General features: G+C 25.9%; 2 protein-coding genes across 2 annotated transcripts in view; both read left to right on the top strand.

The window, feature by feature from the left end:
- LOC129605762 (uncharacterized) overlaps positions 1-10,632 on the top strand; it is a 30,267-nt gene extending 19,635 nt beyond the window's left edge. Inside the window, exons 19-25 of the mRNA XM_055515690.1 lie at positions 60-167; positions 347-454; positions 549-965; positions 1,038-1,161; positions 1,232-1,501; positions 10,344-10,500; positions 10,596-10,632. Of these exons, the coding sequence (XP_055371665.1) occupies positions 60-167; positions 347-454; positions 549-965; positions 1,038-1,161; positions 1,232-1,501; positions 10,344-10,500; positions 10,596-10,632 (1,221 nt within the window). The remainder of the gene's footprint in view (positions 1-59; positions 168-346; positions 455-548; positions 966-1,037; positions 1,162-1,231; positions 1,502-10,343; positions 10,501-10,595) is intronic.
- Positions 10,633-11,441: 809 nt separating this feature from the next.
- Positions 11,442-16,635, top strand: LOC129605761 (probable cytochrome P450 28d1). Its single transcript, XM_055515688.1, has 8 exons — positions 11,442-11,743; positions 14,587-14,725; positions 14,822-14,932; positions 15,069-15,176; positions 15,366-15,779; positions 15,842-15,965; positions 16,123-16,392; positions 16,466-16,635. Exons 1-8 carry the CDS (start codon positions 11,553-11,555, stop codon positions 16,633-16,635), a joined length of 1,527 nt encoding a protein of 508 aa, XP_055371663.1. The 5' UTR covers positions 11,442-11,552.
- Positions 16,636-17,022: the final 387 nt, after the last annotated feature.

Here is a 17,022-nt window from a genome sequence, read left to right as displayed (position 1 = left end):
GAGTTTTTTAATTAAAATATACAAACGAATTGAAAAATGTTTTTTTTTTTTTGTTAAAGTTTGATGCGAAGTCAGAGCCCATTTTCGGATTAAATCCATTTTTCCTTAAGGGACAAGAATGGAAAGACAAGAGAGCTGAAATAACACCAGCTTTAACTACAAATAGAGTAAGGCTACATATTTTAATCTAAGTTTAGTTTTGTCGCTTTCACAAATTGATCCATGAATGCATGGTATTTTTTATTCATGCCTCTTGCATATAGGTACAAATTAGCAAGAAAGTTCAATGTTTATCTTATGTAAAAAGCATAAAATATTATATTTATTAAATTTAATATACTTTTAGATAAAAGCATCCTATCCAGTAATGATGAAAGTGTGCCAAAATATGGCTGATTTTATTAGAAATAAAATTAAAATTGAAGGAAAAGAATATGTTTTTGATTGCAAAGAGGTATTCTAATTTTACTTTGAACGCAAAAATAATTTTTTTTTTCTAAAAATCGAATCATATTTTATTAAAATCGTCATCAAAAACTACCACACAGTTAGCACAACGTTTTACAATCCAAAATGTTTCTGATTGCATTTATGGCGCTGATGCAGGGGCCTTTGAATTACAAACTACAAGTGAAATTTTAAAGCAGGCAACGAATTTAATTAATAATTTATTAAGTAATTTTAATATTTACTTTATATTGGCTTCTATACCATTATTGGGAAAAATATTGAATAAACGATTAGTTGAAACTGAAGGTGAAACATTTTTTACAACTTTAATGGGAAATGCAGTTGAAGTTCGAAAAACATCAAGTCAAACAGATAGAGTTGATTTTCTTAATTATCTCATACAGTTAAAAGAAAGGAAAGGATTAACTAATATTGAATTACAAGCTCATGCAATCACATTCTTTCTTGATGGATTCGAAACATCAGCTATAGCATTGACTCATACCTTGCTTTGTGTAAGAAATATTTATTTGATAGGTGCAATTTTCACATATATGTATAATATATTTGCAAATATTTAATTTTAGATTGGGCGAGATAAAGATGTTCAAAATAAATTAAGGCAAGAAATTGAAAAAAATTCTTTCGAGGATGGTATGATTAATTTTGAAAAACTTTTGGAGCTGCCATACTTAGATCAGTGTATCAATGGTAATATTAAAATCAACAACAATTTTCTGTTAGAATTCTATACAAATTTATGCATTTTTGGATATTTAAGAGGCTCTAAGAATTTTCCCGCCAGCAACTTTTACTCAAAAAGTTTGTACCGAAGATACAGAACTGATTAATGGGGATGGAAGCATTGCTAATATTGAAAAGGGTACACCTGTAACAATACCAATATATTGCTTTCAAAATGATGAACAATATTACCCCAATCCATCAAAATTTGATCCTGAACGATTTAGTCCTGAAAATGGTGGTGATAGAAAATTTAAAGATATGGGCGTTTTTATGCCATTCGGTGATGGTCCAAGAACTTGCTTAGGTGAGAATATTCTATTCAAATATAAGAAAAAAAATTATTAATTTGCTTAAAATTTTAGGTCAAAAATTTGCTTTAACACAAATTAAAGCATGTTTGTATGAGCTGGTAAAGAATTTTGAGATCGGTGTCAGTAGCAAAACTAGAAAAGACAATGTACTGGATCCAAAAAATTTACTATATTTATTGGATGGTGGAGTTTGGTGTACCTTTAAAGAATTGAAGAATTAAAATATCTTCGCTTACATGCTTGTTAATTAAGTCTTTATTGATATATGTATAAATGTTGCTTGATTCTACGTACATATAAATTAATAAAAACTTTTGGTTACGCTTAAGCATTTTCAAATTGAATTCTTTAATGGGCTCTAAAGTTAACAAGGGGGGCAGATATAATCATAAATCTAAAATACGTAAAGTGCATTATAAGTTAAAAGAATACAAAGTAGCATTAGTGGAAAAATTTAAATTTAACCCTTTGTGACCCCAAATATTTTTTACGATGCAGTTATCTAATTGAGTAGTTATTGTAGAATTATCTATGCAGTGGCATAGCTAGCATTACTGTAATATTGAAGTTAGGATATATCTTTTGGTTTAATATAAACAACGTTTTACAACAATATTATCCCAAGATCACTTGAAAATTTCCGGAGTTTTAATGGGATAATATGAATATACATATTTTAATATCATACATCATATTTAAATTATATAAGAACAAAATAAAATTTCATAAATGAAACTTATGATTATAGCAATCAAGTAATTTAATTTGATTGCAACATTTTTGTGTTCTATTTTTCTTGTTTTGTTTAAAATATACCTGCATATACCTACATACATACATAAATTTATCTGCCTTTTATATTAAATGATAGATGTTTAATTTAATGGGGTAAAATTTTATTAAGTGAAGTAACAAAATTACAGTATGAATGTAATTTGGGTAGCATTATAAAACTCGCCGCCCGTTTAAGAGTACTGAAGATTTTATTTACTGTTAATTTTAGATTGGTGGTACTTACACGTTTACGGTAAGATCTTGTTGTTGCTTGGCGTTTCTTAAATATAATCATATAGATAAATTAAATTTTGCTTTTCTATTTTTTCTCGAAAAAGATGAATGCATTAAAATTTCTTAATTTGATATATGAAGCTACTAATACTAAAATTTAAATATTCAAACTTTATATTAGGATTTTCTTTCATTCCTTATTGACTTGTGGAACAAATTATATATTTTACATTTTACTTTAACTGATCGTGATGAAATCAAGCTGAAGAAATCATTCACTAATGGATAAACAAAAATTTTAATGAAATATTTGAAAGTATAACAGATTATTGATTTTTGATCGATTATTGAAATATATTATTGATTGTCTTATATATAAAATGAAGAAAATAACATGAAAATCCAAATTTTTTCACAAAAACCACACTATTGGTTAACATTGAATTATTTTTAGCTAAGTCAAAAGTATTATTAGAATTTATTATCCCCTCAAAACGTTTTTAGTAAATTTATTTAATCATTAAATCATTATGATATTCCAATTAATTTTGATGATATATTTTTAGTATTGCTATAGTTAAGAATAGTTTTTTAATCTGTTTTAGAGTCGAGTATAATATATGAATTAAGATAAAGTCTACACAACCTAACGTATTTGTCACAATTGAGAAAAACTCGCAATTAGTTCAAACAAGTGGAACAGAAAAACAGTTCAGTAAAATAAAACTTACTCGTATTATTCTATCATTATTATATATTATGTACAAGTACATATTTCGATATTAATTAGTTTCATTATTGTAACAAAACAGTTGAAAAATAAAATGCTAAACTCTACAATCAATTATATATAAAGATGAAACTATGTAATATAACACTTTAACAATTTAAGCTAATTGAATAATGAAAACAATAGAAGTTCTATTAAAATACTTTTTTTTTTATTATCATACACTTTTGCATAAATTTAGGAGTTAATTTAAGTGGAAGGTAACTGTTATATTTTCTCTTTTACAGAAAAGCTTTTTATAAATAAAACTATTATAGTGCGGAAGAAATAGAAAAGTAACTATCTACATCTACTTGACAATATTAAGTTTAGATTTTTGAAGACATAATTTGAAATGAAAACTGGATGAACATATTTTTTCTGAAAATTTTTTCAAAATGTAGTGAAGACTCATATAAATGATTGGAATTGTTTTATATAAATTTATTTCAGATTTGTATTACAAAAAACCTTCGAAAAAGCATATTCGCAGCAGTCTTCCTAATTTTTATATCGAATGTTAGTTTCGATTGAATTTTACTGAAGATATTATTAAATGAAATACACATATTTTTAAAATTATTTTTATATAATAAATTTGAAAATCGAACTTTTTTGAGGGTATTTTTGTGACTGAAATGAATCTTCGTTGCCGAGATGTTTTGTTTTTTCTAAATTAATTTTTTTTTTTTTTTTTTTTTTTTTTTTCCTTCTTCACTCCTAGGAGGAGTATAGGGCTAGTGCATGATATCTATCATGCCCTAGTTTCTATAGTCATAGAGAGTTAGCTAGGTAGGTGACTAGCCTGCCGTAGTTTTATTTATATTAATTATTTGAGGTTATTAATATTTACTGTTTATTTTTCTTAGTTTTTAGTATCGAATATTATGAATATTTGAAAATTACTTGTTTAATATTTATTAGTATTGCATATTAAGTTATATAATATTGAATATAATTTTTATAGTGACCTGACCGGGGTTTGAACCCGAGACCCTTCGGTTAAAGGGCCGGTGCCATAACCACTGCACCAATGATCAGATTCTAAATTAATTTACTAAAACAAAATTTTTTTACAAAAATTAAAAAATAAACAAAAAAATTTTTTTTGAATTTCTAAACGCAGTGAAAGCTTTCTTGAAAGTTCTTCTTTTTGATCTGTTTCTTTTCTTTTAATAACAAGAATAGCGATATACTGATGCAAGAAGACTGAATAGCTTTTAAGAATGTATTATCAGATTTGCACAATAACCATGTCTAATTAATATCAGCTTGAGAAGGTAACATGAAACTCTTTGATATCTTTATTCTATATAATTTGATGAGTATTTTTAGCACTTTTCCAAAAAAATTTTGAAAAAAAGTGCTTATTAGTTCTACTCTTTCCGTCCGTTCGATAGATTTTTACTAGCTTATTTAGAACTTATTTCTGTGCCTTCTGAAAATTTTCACGTATCTTCCTCCCTTTAAAAGTTATAGCCTTCCAAAAACCTTAAAATGTCACTTGTTTTCTATTTATTGCAGCGCAACCATAAGCATTTTTCAAATTTTACAAACGCAAAAAAATAGTGCCTTGCTTCTTCTATCATGGCATACTATATTTAAATTTAAAAAAAAACAAAATGGCCGTTAAAATTTACCGTTATCAGTAATGCCTATATATAATACGTTTTTTTAAATTTTTATACCGTTTAGGAGAAGACCTCAGGTCATAGGAGTCTTTAATTTCAGTAGCTTTTGGATATTAATAAATATTTTAAATAAATAAGCTCCGTAAATCCCTTACAAAAAATTCCCGTAAAAATTGAATGTTTAAAAAATTATATTTCCGAAAATGCAAGCTTTTTCGACTTCCGTAAGCTAACGGTAAATCAAATGCCATTAATAAATATAATTTATTATTTTTTTAGCTTTTAAATTCGAGCATTATGTTAACCCCTCTTTCAAATTGTTTTTTTCTGTCCGTCTTAAGTGCATGCAGTCAGTGAAAGCTTCTCCGTATGTGAATGAAAGTAATACCTAGATATAGATACCTAGATTATTTGTGAAAATATTGTTCATACTTGTTGAAGAGAAAGTGATACATTACAAACCTTTGGTTTGACCAAACTTTATTTAGTTTATCTTCTATTTAATATACTCGTTTTTATTTTAAATGTCTCTTCCTAAAAGTTATTGAATAAGAAAGTTTTACTGCTCATTTTACTGAGTGAATTTATGTTAATAAGTAATTTAATTTTCTAATACAGGTTATCAAACTAATTTATAATTCTTTGAGATGACAATAAGCCGCCGGTTTCGTAATAACATATTTTTGTATATTTAAAATAATGTGAATTCTTAAGTAAATATTCAAGTTTTGACGTTTTCTTAAGATACAAAAATGGAAAGCTATCTATCGGAAAAAATCTGCCTTAACTGCATCTTTCAATCGCTGCTTTTAGCCTATTTTGTTGCATTTGAAATGTGACAATACTCTTAAATAGAACGGTGGCAGTAATAGTGAAGAGTTTTCGAATTGTACAAAAATATGAACAAACTAACTGAGTTGTATAATTAATATTGCTTAAAATTAAAATTAAAAATGCTTAAAATTAAATACAGATAAATTTATTCAATCAAAAAGTATTTTAACTTAATTAATAAACAAAGTGTTTTTTTGGGCATGTTTTTAGTTTAAATATCTGTTTCAAATAATAAACATTGAAAATTTTTGTTAATAGAATGGTCCATAGTACATAATCTTACTAAGCGTATTTATAGAATAGAAGCTGGAGCTTTTAAAGTAAATAGATAATGTAGATTTAACACAAAATCCACCGTATAGCAAACAGGGTTGCCACAGGAATAAAAAAACATATTATTATCATTTTCGTTTGAAAAATTACCAAGTTTAGAAAAATAAAAGCAAAATTATGAGTTGTTACCAAAATAACTACATAAACAAAAATAAAAATAATAAATTTCATAAATAAACAGAACGACATTACACCTAAAAATTTTATATAACGTTTCTCTAGCACTAAAAAATTTGATATGTGAGATTTAGTGCCACCACATAACCTTCTTTATTGTATGCAATAATATGAAAAGTAATGAAATCAAATAAGAAGCTACAAAGTTACCAAACGAAAGTAAAATTACCACTTTTTGTAGAAAATTAATAAAATGGCAACTCTGATTGTAAAACAAATATTATATTTCACTCACAGAAAATGAACGTATGTATAGGTTAATATACAAGTAATGCGGGCTAATATAATATCTATATTATCTTGTTCTAAAATACGAGTAGTATAAGTTTAACTTTACTGTTAAAAAGAACGATCTACAAATTTCAGAAAAAGAATAAAAGATATAAATTTTTGCATCATTTTCGATAAAAAACAAGATTAAGAACCAATATGATTTTTGTTACTTTAATGCTTTTAATGATAATTATATTTCTATCACATTTATATTTCACGTGGAATTTCAATTATTGGGAAAAACGTGGTGTTAAAGGTCCAAAACCAAAAATATTTTTTGGAACACAAATTAATGCGATTACACACAAACGTAGTATTGTGTACGATTTTTTTGATCATTACAAGTAAGTTCGATAACAATGATTAAATATGTGACTCATTAAGATTGCAATTAACATTATTATTACATAGATGTATGAATTTATTAAAATAAAACTTTTATTGACTATACTTAAATACTTAGATTATATTAGAAACACCCGTTTTTATTTGAGACTTTATATATTGCTTACTTTAATAGAATAACTTGAATTAGTAATAAATTAAATAGAAATTTTCCACAATGCCAATGCGTTCCGAATATTAGAAATTGTGATAAATCTTACTAAATACCAATATTATGAAAGCTTTTCAAGAGGTAAATTAAGACTGGATAAATATATTTAAAACTAACATCTTGATGGTACAAATGTTGTGGTTAAGGCTCAGAAAATCATAGTTTCTATACTTAAGAGCGATTTTCTTTTTAATATTAAAATTAATTATTTTATATAATAGTTATTACAATTAATTATAATTATTCTGGTTAGAAAATTCTATATAACATAGTGTAATATATTTATACATAGTGCTTGTAAAAGTTTACTCTTCAGTTGACTTACTTAATTTATATTTAAAAGAAGTTGCCAAAAATGTTTAAAACAACAAAATTATTTTTGTTTTATACTCTGTTATGTAATTCGAACATTTGGTTAAATCATTTTTTGACAGAACGTTTTAGATGTTTTCGTACTGCTTAATAGCTTCGCCGGTTTTGTAAAGTTAAAATTTTCTTTTGGTAATTTTATAAAATTAAATATATTTGCCAATTAATCTAGTTCATTCAGCGCTTCCGTATAAAGCAATTTTAAATTGGTACTTAAATCCTTTGTAATTATGTTTTGATTCAAAAAATTTAGAAAAGTAAATTTCATAATGCTAAGATTATATTCTAAGACACCTATACATATGAGCAGTATTGCAGAGAGACATAAACATTTGAGTGTTATAAATGTTATGAATTAAAAATTATGAAATAATTTTCTATAATAATGATGAACTATTCAAACGCTTGAAATTTATTTATTGAATTTCTAAATTTGCCTACCGTTTGTAAAGCTAAGAAATTATGGTCTGCGATATAGACTCAAGTGTATGTTTTTGATCAGTGCCGATTTCTGAATCGATTTAGCTTTGCCTGTTCGCCAGTCCACCCCAACGATAACTTAAAAACTAATAGATGGTAAATGCCAGAACCTTTTTTAAATTGGATATGATCGAGGTACTGGTTCGGGTAGCTGCCATACAACTTCAACATTTATTTGACTATATCTTAGAAACTATAAAAGCTGTGATATTCGTTTGTTTGAAATTTCACACAAACGAATATATTAGTAGGGCCAATATGTTTGATAAATTTAGTTGAAATTGCTTGGTTCTTGCTGGTACCAGCCTTACAACTTCGATTGTTTTTTGGACCATTTCTTGGAAAATATTGAAAAGTACTGAAATTTTGTACACAAAAAGTACAGAGAACTGAAATTTTGCATAAATTAATATGGTAATATGGCAACTTAAAGTCATAGTCTGTCCCAGAGTCAGGTATTCGTACGGGTATCACAACGTTTTTCTGCGGGTACGGGTATCACAACTCTTTTTTTTTCTCGTTTAAATTATAAAATTGGAAGACAAAATTTACTATACCTATAGTATGTATCATTATGTATAATATTCCATTCAAATTAAATTTTTTTTTTAATTATACATTTATATTTAAACCCAATTTATGAGGAGATTAACTAAAAAATAAATATTTGAATATTTTTTTATTTTATTTTACTTAAGTAAATTTAAAGCAACCGAAAAATTTATTGGAATATTTGCAACCCGCAGTCCTGAATTGTTGATTTTAGCACCAGATGTATTTAAAGAGATTTATGTTTCAAAATTTCATAGTTTTCACGACAATTACTTCTCTCAGATAGTGAGTATTGTAAATGTCTTTTTAAAGAAATGATGATTAATATTTTAAAAATAGATTTTTAAATGTTCTTTTGATATTTAAAATAGTTTGATGTTAAATCAGAGCCATTATTTGCATCAAATCCACTTGCACTTATTGGACAAGAATGGAAACAAAAACGAGCTGAACTTATTCCTGCTTTAACTACAAACAGAGTAATTTAATTTTTATTTATACTTAAAATTTAAATACTTAACAATAACTACATAAAATTATGGAAGAAGTTTAAAATTGAATATATTTTTAGTTAAAAGCATATTATCCAATAATGATGAAAATATGTTCAAAAATGGTTGATTTTATTCGAAACAAAAATAAAATTGAAGGAGAGGATTATGTTTTTAACTGTAGAAAGGTACTGTATTTTATTTAACTGTATAAAATTGTAAATCTTAAGGAAAATGTATCGCAATGCTAGAAAAATCGCTACATTAAAATTTAAATGTTAATTTGTTCTTGTACACACTTGAATTCATAAATATTTTCGCTAATTCCTTTATTTTGTTTTTTTAACAATTAAATTTCTGAAAATTAGTTAACTCAACGGTTTACAATACAAAATGTTGCTGATTTTATTTATGGAATTGATGCTGGTGCATTTGAAATAAACAGTTCAAGTGAAATATTGCAACAAGGAATGGATTTAATAACAAATCTCTTTACTAATTTTAATACTGTATTTATATTGGGTTCTATACCATTATTGGGAAAATTATGGAGAAAAAGATTAACGGAAAAAGAAGGTGAAACATTTTTGGCAGCATTAACAAAAAATGCAATTGAACTTCGAGAATCATTGAATGAAACAGAAAGAATTGATTTTCTTAATTATCTTATACAGCTAAAACAAAGAAAAGGATTGATTATTAATGAATTACAAGGTCATGCAAATACGGTATTCTTTGATGGATTTGAAACATCAGGTGTTGCATTGGCCCACGTTTTACTTTGTGTAAAAAATATTTTAATTAAATTTCAAAATTAATTGTTTCGAATTTAAACGTGACTTAATTTTAGATTGGACGAAACAAAAATATTCAAAATAAACTAAGGCATGAAATTGAAATGAATTCTTTTGAAGATGAAATGATTACTTTCGAAAAACTTTTGGAACTACCATATTTAGATCAGTGCGTTAAAGGTAAAAAAAGATACATATCATTTAATATAATTTTTGACATTTTTATATTGTAGAAGCTTTAAGACTTTTCCCACCTGCCATTTTTTCACAAAAAGTTTGCACTCAGGACACTGAATTGATTAATAGTGATGGAAATGTTGTCAAAATTAAAAGAGGAATTCCCGTGACAATACCAATTTATTGTATTCATAATGATGAAAGATTTTATACGAATCCTATGGAATATAATCCGGAAAGGTTTAATCCTGAAAATGGTGGTGAAAAGAAATTTAAGGATTTGGGAGTTTTTTTACCTTTTGGTGATGGTCCAAGAGCTTGTTTGGGTACTGTATTAAATTAAATAGCATAACATATTGTATACGAGTACTAAATATTTATGAAATTTTAGGTCAGAAATTTGGTTTGGCACAAATTAAAACATGTTTATATGAATTAGTGAAGAATTTCGAAATTAGTATTAGCAGTAAGACAAGAAATGATAATTTATTGAATCCGGAAAATATGCAATTATTTTTAGATGGTGGCATCTGGTTAATTTTTAAAGAGTTGAACAATTGAATTAATTTTGTTGAATTAAGTTGAGTTAAAAAATATTATCAATATTTTGTTTAAATATCCTTTAATCATGTATAACTTTTAGCATATTTTTGCTGAATAATTATGAATTTGCATTTTAAAAGTACTTAGTATTTGCATTTAATTTGTGCAGGTATCGGTTCTTTGATAAATTAATTAGGGCTCAATTACTTCTTCATTAAACTCAACTAATACATTCTCTTTTAGTGGAGTGTATAAGCAAACACACGTAATAATAACAATTTCATAAAAATTTTAATATTAACGAGCTTTCTAATATTTCGTAATTTGTAAGTGCTTTTCTCATTTGTAATTTGTGAGTGATATGATAGAAATGAGAATAGAATATGAGAGACAAAACTTTTAATTGAAAAATTTCAATTGAAAATAATGTTTGTTGTAGAAGCACATTTTGATTTGACTTTGACAATTTTTCATTTTAACAAGTAAAAACACTTAATTCGACCATGTGATTATAACAACTAGTTTTTGGAATTAGTATTTCAAAAAACTACCCAGATTTTTCAAGTATTTCAACAAAAATGTCTAGGATATATTCAAACCACATAGGCCTGCATGACAGCTATCTGGAATTGGACGAAAGCTTTTAGTGATTAAAAACTCCAACTCCATACCAAAGTTAATACATGTGGTCGTCACTAAAGTGTTTAGAAAACACTAAATTTTTCTCATTCTCAAAACATATACTTAATATTTTTATAGTTTACTTTCGTGTAGACGTTCTTGATTTCAAACTTTTTAAGTTCATTAAAATAATTTAAAACATGGACAGACGAAATAAAATTATAAAGTGAATATTTTTATAAAAATTTATGAAATTATGTTCTAAAAAAATTTTATTTATAAAAGCTTGCTATTCATTTTTCACGTTAGATTGAAACTACTCTTCAGTAGAAATTTTATTAATTTATAAAATATTTTTAAAAATTTTTTTTAAATATTTTTTTTTTATTCAAAATTAATATTGTGGAATAGTGTAAAAGTCAATTTTTATATAAACATGATTTTAATATCAATAATTATTTTCTTAGTTTCACTTCCAATATTGTTTTATTTATATTTTACTTGGAATTTTAATTATTGGAAGAAAAGAGGAGTAAATGGCCCTGAACCTAAATTTTTAGTTGGAACTTTTCCTAGTTCTTATAAGGGTGATAGAAACATCATTTATGATTTCGAAGATATTTATAAGTAAGTTGAAAGAATTTTAGTTCTAATATTAAAATGATAGTGTTGTGTATAATTGTGATTATAAGCCTTTAAGTGAAGAAAATGATTAATAAGTTGGAGATTATGTAGATATTTCCAATATTTTTTACATTCAAAAATATTTAATGTTAAATTGAAATTACAATTAAATCTAAGCAAACAATAATATGAGAGGAAAAAATAATTTGCCTAGCAATTGAAATTAATTTATACAATGTCTTCAACGTTATTTTTCACTACGTAAACCATTTTCATCAAAGTTAATTGAAAACATATTAATAAAATTTTAAAAATTTATGAAGTGGCTGACATAATATTTGTGTGATAAAATTAAACAGTTTAGTTTATTTTAAAGTTTACTATTAAATTTGATTTATTTAAATTGTCCATTTATTATCGACCGCATTGCATAACATAAAACAGGATACGTGATCGCAGAAATACTTTCAGGTCGAGTTTTGAATGGAACCGCCTTTTTCCAAGGTAAACAAATTATTTTTAGCGAGATCTGCCGGTCTGGTCTGTCTGTCTGTGTAACTCAAGTTCTATTTAGCCAATTTTGATGGAAATTTATATCGGAGTTTATCTTGGCTACATCACCGATTTGAACAACTTTTGATCTTTTTACGAGGTAAATTCACGTTTTTGCGTATATAAAGAGAAATTTGATAGAAGTGTTTAAAAGAAATTGTCATAACAATGTTGTACAACATTTTTACTAAATAAAACATTATAACTTGCGGTCGATCATGTGCTGACCACATTGGATTTTGTAGCTGCAAAAAAATTCGCGTGTACTAAATACTTGTTTTTGTTGTTTTTCAATTGGCAGTGGCAATCGTTAGCAATTTGTTGATTGCTGCAATTTAATGATACAATTGTGAAAAATATCATAAAATTTTTTTCTAGAATATTATAAATTTAAATGACATTTTAGAATTTATGCACAGTTTCTTTTGAAATATAAGATTTCTTCTTATTTGTGGCAATTGCTACTCAAAATTATGATAGTTAGTTATGAAGATTTGTATACCTTATCATAATAAATATTTTTCAATTTAAATGATTATATCAACAAGAGTACTATTATACAGTTTATAAAAATGTTTACTACCTTTATAGTAATTTAAATGTGTACACAGCAGTATTATCGTTTAGCCACTTGTAGTGTAATAATATTGTAATAATTAAATTTATATTTGAAGTTAATTAAATTGTATATGCTTATACGTACTTAGGAAGTAGTTGAAAAAAATACTCGAAGTAAATTATTTGCTATTATCTATATAATAGTAATATTGGATTAGAATGTTTACCTATACTGTTAAAGTTTTCAAACAGCAAAAACTAGATATTGATGGTAGTAATATGATCGATAATTCTATAAATAAAGTAGTTGAAGAAGGACAAACATTATCAAAAATATATAAAATTCTTTAATTGGCTAACGATTTTGACGCCTTAAGTTATTTTGCCCTGTCATTCTAATCGTTTTAGGTGACTAGACATGTTTAATTACAAATTTATTTTTCTCCTTTTTTTCAATTAAAATAGTAGGTATATCAATTTGAAATTGTAAATAATACTTATCGCATAACTTGTTATATCGCGTTAAGGTGAATAATTTTATTTATGTATGTACATATAAATATATGTATATGAAATGCAATATAGAGTTGCACTTACATATGTAGCTGTATATATGAAAAAAAAAAACCTTAGAGGGGGCTCAGATAAGCGAATAGTCTTATATATATGGATATAAGTTAAAGAATGCTATATAAAATTATGACACTTTTAGCATAACTCATAGTTATTTTTTATAAATAGCTGTACGATAAAAAATAAATATTTAGACATTTAGGAGCGTTTTTCATATTAAATATAAATAAAGTTTGGTCAAACCAATGGTTTGTATTGTAGCACTTTTCCCTTCAACAAGTGAAAATACTGATTTGCAAAACAATCGATGTATACCTACCACACTATTAAAATTATTTTCATTCATATACGAAACTATTTCTGGGATTGCATATATTTAGGATGAACAGTTTATGCAGTTTTTAAAATAAAGCAAAATAAATTTAAAGAGGGGTTAACATAATGCTCAATTTTAAGGATTAATTGCATCAGTTAAGAAAAATAATTATATTTTTTAATGTCATGGAATTTACAGCTACCTTTCTGCATTTATAGAAATTTGAAAAAGCTTGCGGTTTCGGAAATATAAGGCATCAAAAATTCAAATTTTACAAATTTCAAGAGGTGATAACTTGAGAGGGGGTGGAGATGGAAAAAAATTTTCTTCTAACGAAATGAACTATTTGTTAATTCCTAAAAGGTATTTTCTACTAAAATTTCAGGCTCCCACATCCTGGGGTCTAGAAGCAAAACCACATCAAAAATTAGAAAAATACGGATTTTATGTAAAGGTAAATTTTAACGGCCATTTTGTTTTTTTGAAGTTCAAGTATAGTATGCCGTTTCACTGCTTTTCTGCATTTATAAAATTTGAAAAATGCATATGGTTCAACTACAGTAAACAGTTGAAAAATGACATTTTTAGGGTTTTGAGGGGGTATAACTTTTAGAGGAGAGGAGATAGGTAAAAATTATGTTCTACGAAAACTAGTTTCTAGTAAAGATCTATGTACACATAAAATTTTAGGTTTCTATCTTCAAGGGTGTAGAAGCTTTGTGAACAGACACACGGACGGACGAACTGAGTGAAACTAATAAGCAATTTTTTCAAAAATTTTTTGGAAAAGTGCTAAAAAAGGTAAAAATCATATTTCAAAATTAACATAATTTTGCTCTTTTGACAGAAAATACAAAGGAAAAACGAAATATGTTGGAGTTTTTACGGGTAGAGAACCTCAACTTCTTCTATTAGCACCAGATATCATTCATGATGTTCTTGTAACAAAATTTAGAAATTTTTATGATAATCATGTAGGCCATTTGGTAAGTCAAGTTTAAAAAATTTTATTAATTAAATTTCAAAATTAAAAATTTTATGCGGAAAAATAATTTAAATGAAAAAAAAAAAATTGATTTCAGATTCAATGTAACAAAAAAACTGAGATATTGGCTTTAAATCCTTTCTTCTTAAAAGGACAGGACTGGAAAAGTAAGAGAGCGGAAGTAACACCAGCACTTTCAGCAAATAGGGTAAAAATTTTTTCATATAATAATATTTTCACTACTTTATTAAACAGTTCAATAATATTTTTTTACTCGTATTGTTCTGATAACATTCAAAACGATTAAAGTGTTTTAATTGTAAATTATATTTTTTCTTTTCTAGATAAAATCTTCTTATCCTGTTATGGAGAAAGTTAGTTCGAAACTAGTAGATTTCATTAGAGAGCAAATTCAAATCCATGGAAATAACTACAATTTTGATGCACAAGAGGTACATAAATTAAATTTTGTAAATTTTGTATGCAATTCTTTATTATTGTGTAAAATTCAATAAGGAAGTAAAGGATAAGGGACCTAAAAATATTTAAGAAAATAAAATTAAAATATGTTCACCTACATAAATTATTAAAATTTTACTTGTACAATAAACAAATTTTAAAATTAACTCTTCATTTTTCAGTTTTGTCAACGTTATACAATACAAACGGTTTCTGATTGTGTTTATGGAATTGATGCAGGAGCATTGAATTCCGAAAATGATAGCCGTCTGTTATTAGAGGCGAGAAATTTAGTGAATGATTTTATTGCTGGATTTTATAAAATTTTATTGTTAAGTCCAATTCCATTCCTATTAAAGTTGATTCCAATTAAATTGATGAGAGAAAGCGGAAAAATATTTTTTACTAATTTATTGCGAGATGCAATTAGTTTGAGGAAAGAGAAACAAAATGATAGAGTTGATTTTTTAAATTATATGATACAATTAAAAGATAAAAAAGTATTGAGTGATTTTGAAATGCTTGCTCATTTAATGACATTTTTCGCTGATGGTTTTGAAACTTCTGCCAGTACTCTGGCTAATACTTTATTATGTGTAAGTATTTTAATTAATGTGGTTATAAAATGATGAAGCTTTTCAATTTTATTTTTTTTTAGCTTGGAAGAAATCAAGATATCCAAAAAGAATTAAGAGATGAAATTATTTCTAATACTGGAAGTGATGGGTCCATACCATTTGAAAGACTTCATGATTTACCATTATTGAATGGTTGCATAAACGGTCAGTTAATTATAATATGCTAAGTTAATAAAAATCATTGTGTTTCAATAAAATATTTAATGAAATTGGGAGAAATCGAAAGTTTTGTGAATCCCATTTGTACTATATTTTAAATTTACTTATAAATTTCTATAAAATGTAATTTATATGTTTTTAGAAGCTCTGCGCGTATTACCAATTCTGAGCTATACTTCAAAAATTTGTACAGAAGAAACTACATTTACGAATTATGATGGAACTACATTAAAAATTGAAAAAGGGATGCCAATCCATATACCAACTTATATTGTTCACAATGATGAAGAATATTATCCCGATCCAGAAAAATATGACCCAGAAAGATTTAGTCCCGAAAATGGAGGCGAAAAAAAATATCGTGATATGGGAGTTTTTCTACCATTTGGTGATGGTCCAAGAATATGTTTGGGTAAATTTAGAAGTTTTTCAAAATTATATAATTTGAATAATTGTTTAATATTTTTCGTATTTCTGTATTTTAGGTCAAAAATTTGGACTTACACAAGTGAAAACTGGTTTATGTGAAGTTATTCGAAATTTTCAAGTAATTCCAAGTGAAAAAACTAGAAAAGATAACTTGATTGGTTCCGCTGGTAGTCTTTCAACTTTAAAAGGTGGAATTTGGCTGCAATTTAGAGAAATTAAGAATTAGCAATAAATGTGTAAAAAGTTTAACAGAACAAAAATCTCTATGTATATATAGGATCCTGACATAATTTCTTAAAATGAAAATATTTCAGGTTATCTAAAATTTTGAAATAAAAGTTTTTCTTTCGATAAATTTGATGAATTGTCGCTTTTACCATGGGTTATGATTTGTGCGAATTAATTTAAAAAATTTTACTATTAAATTATTTGAAACTACATTTTCCGGTATGTTTAATGCAGTATCATCATTTTACTCTCTTGCTGATTCGTTAGAATCGAAATTAAGAAGAAAAAACTAGTTTCTGGAAAGCGTTTTTTAAATAAATGATTTTTAAACTGCACTAAATTTTAGTAGAAATATTTCATTCTGGATAAATAGCTTATCCAGAAA

Source organism: Condylostylus longicornis, unplaced genomic scaffold (genome assembly GCF_029603195.1).
Source record: "Condylostylus longicornis isolate FDR11 unplaced genomic scaffold, ASM2960319v2 ptg000014l, whole genome shotgun sequence".
Lineage (NCBI taxonomy): Eukaryota > Metazoa > Arthropoda > Insecta > Diptera > Dolichopodidae > Condylostylus > Condylostylus longicornis.
The sequence above is the reverse complement of the archived record's forward strand: the minus strand, read 5'-3'. Positions and strand labels throughout refer to the sequence as shown.

What these genes read in the sequence shown, in the direction of transcription:
- LOC129605761 (XM_055515688.1), top strand. Translation starts at nt 11,553, where the DNA reads ATGATTTTAATATCAATAATTATTTTCTTAGTTTCACTTCCAATATTG. An exon ending in ATAATCATGTAGGCCATTTG is followed by an intron (nt 14,726 to 14,821) that starts GTAAGTCAAGTT and finishes AATTGATTTCAG; the next exon opens with ATTCAATGTAACAAAAAAAC. An exon ending in TGGCTAATACTTTATTATGT is followed by an intron (nt 15,780 to 15,841) that starts GTAAGTATTTTA and finishes ATTTTTTTTTAG; the next exon opens with CTTGGAAGAAATCAAGATAT.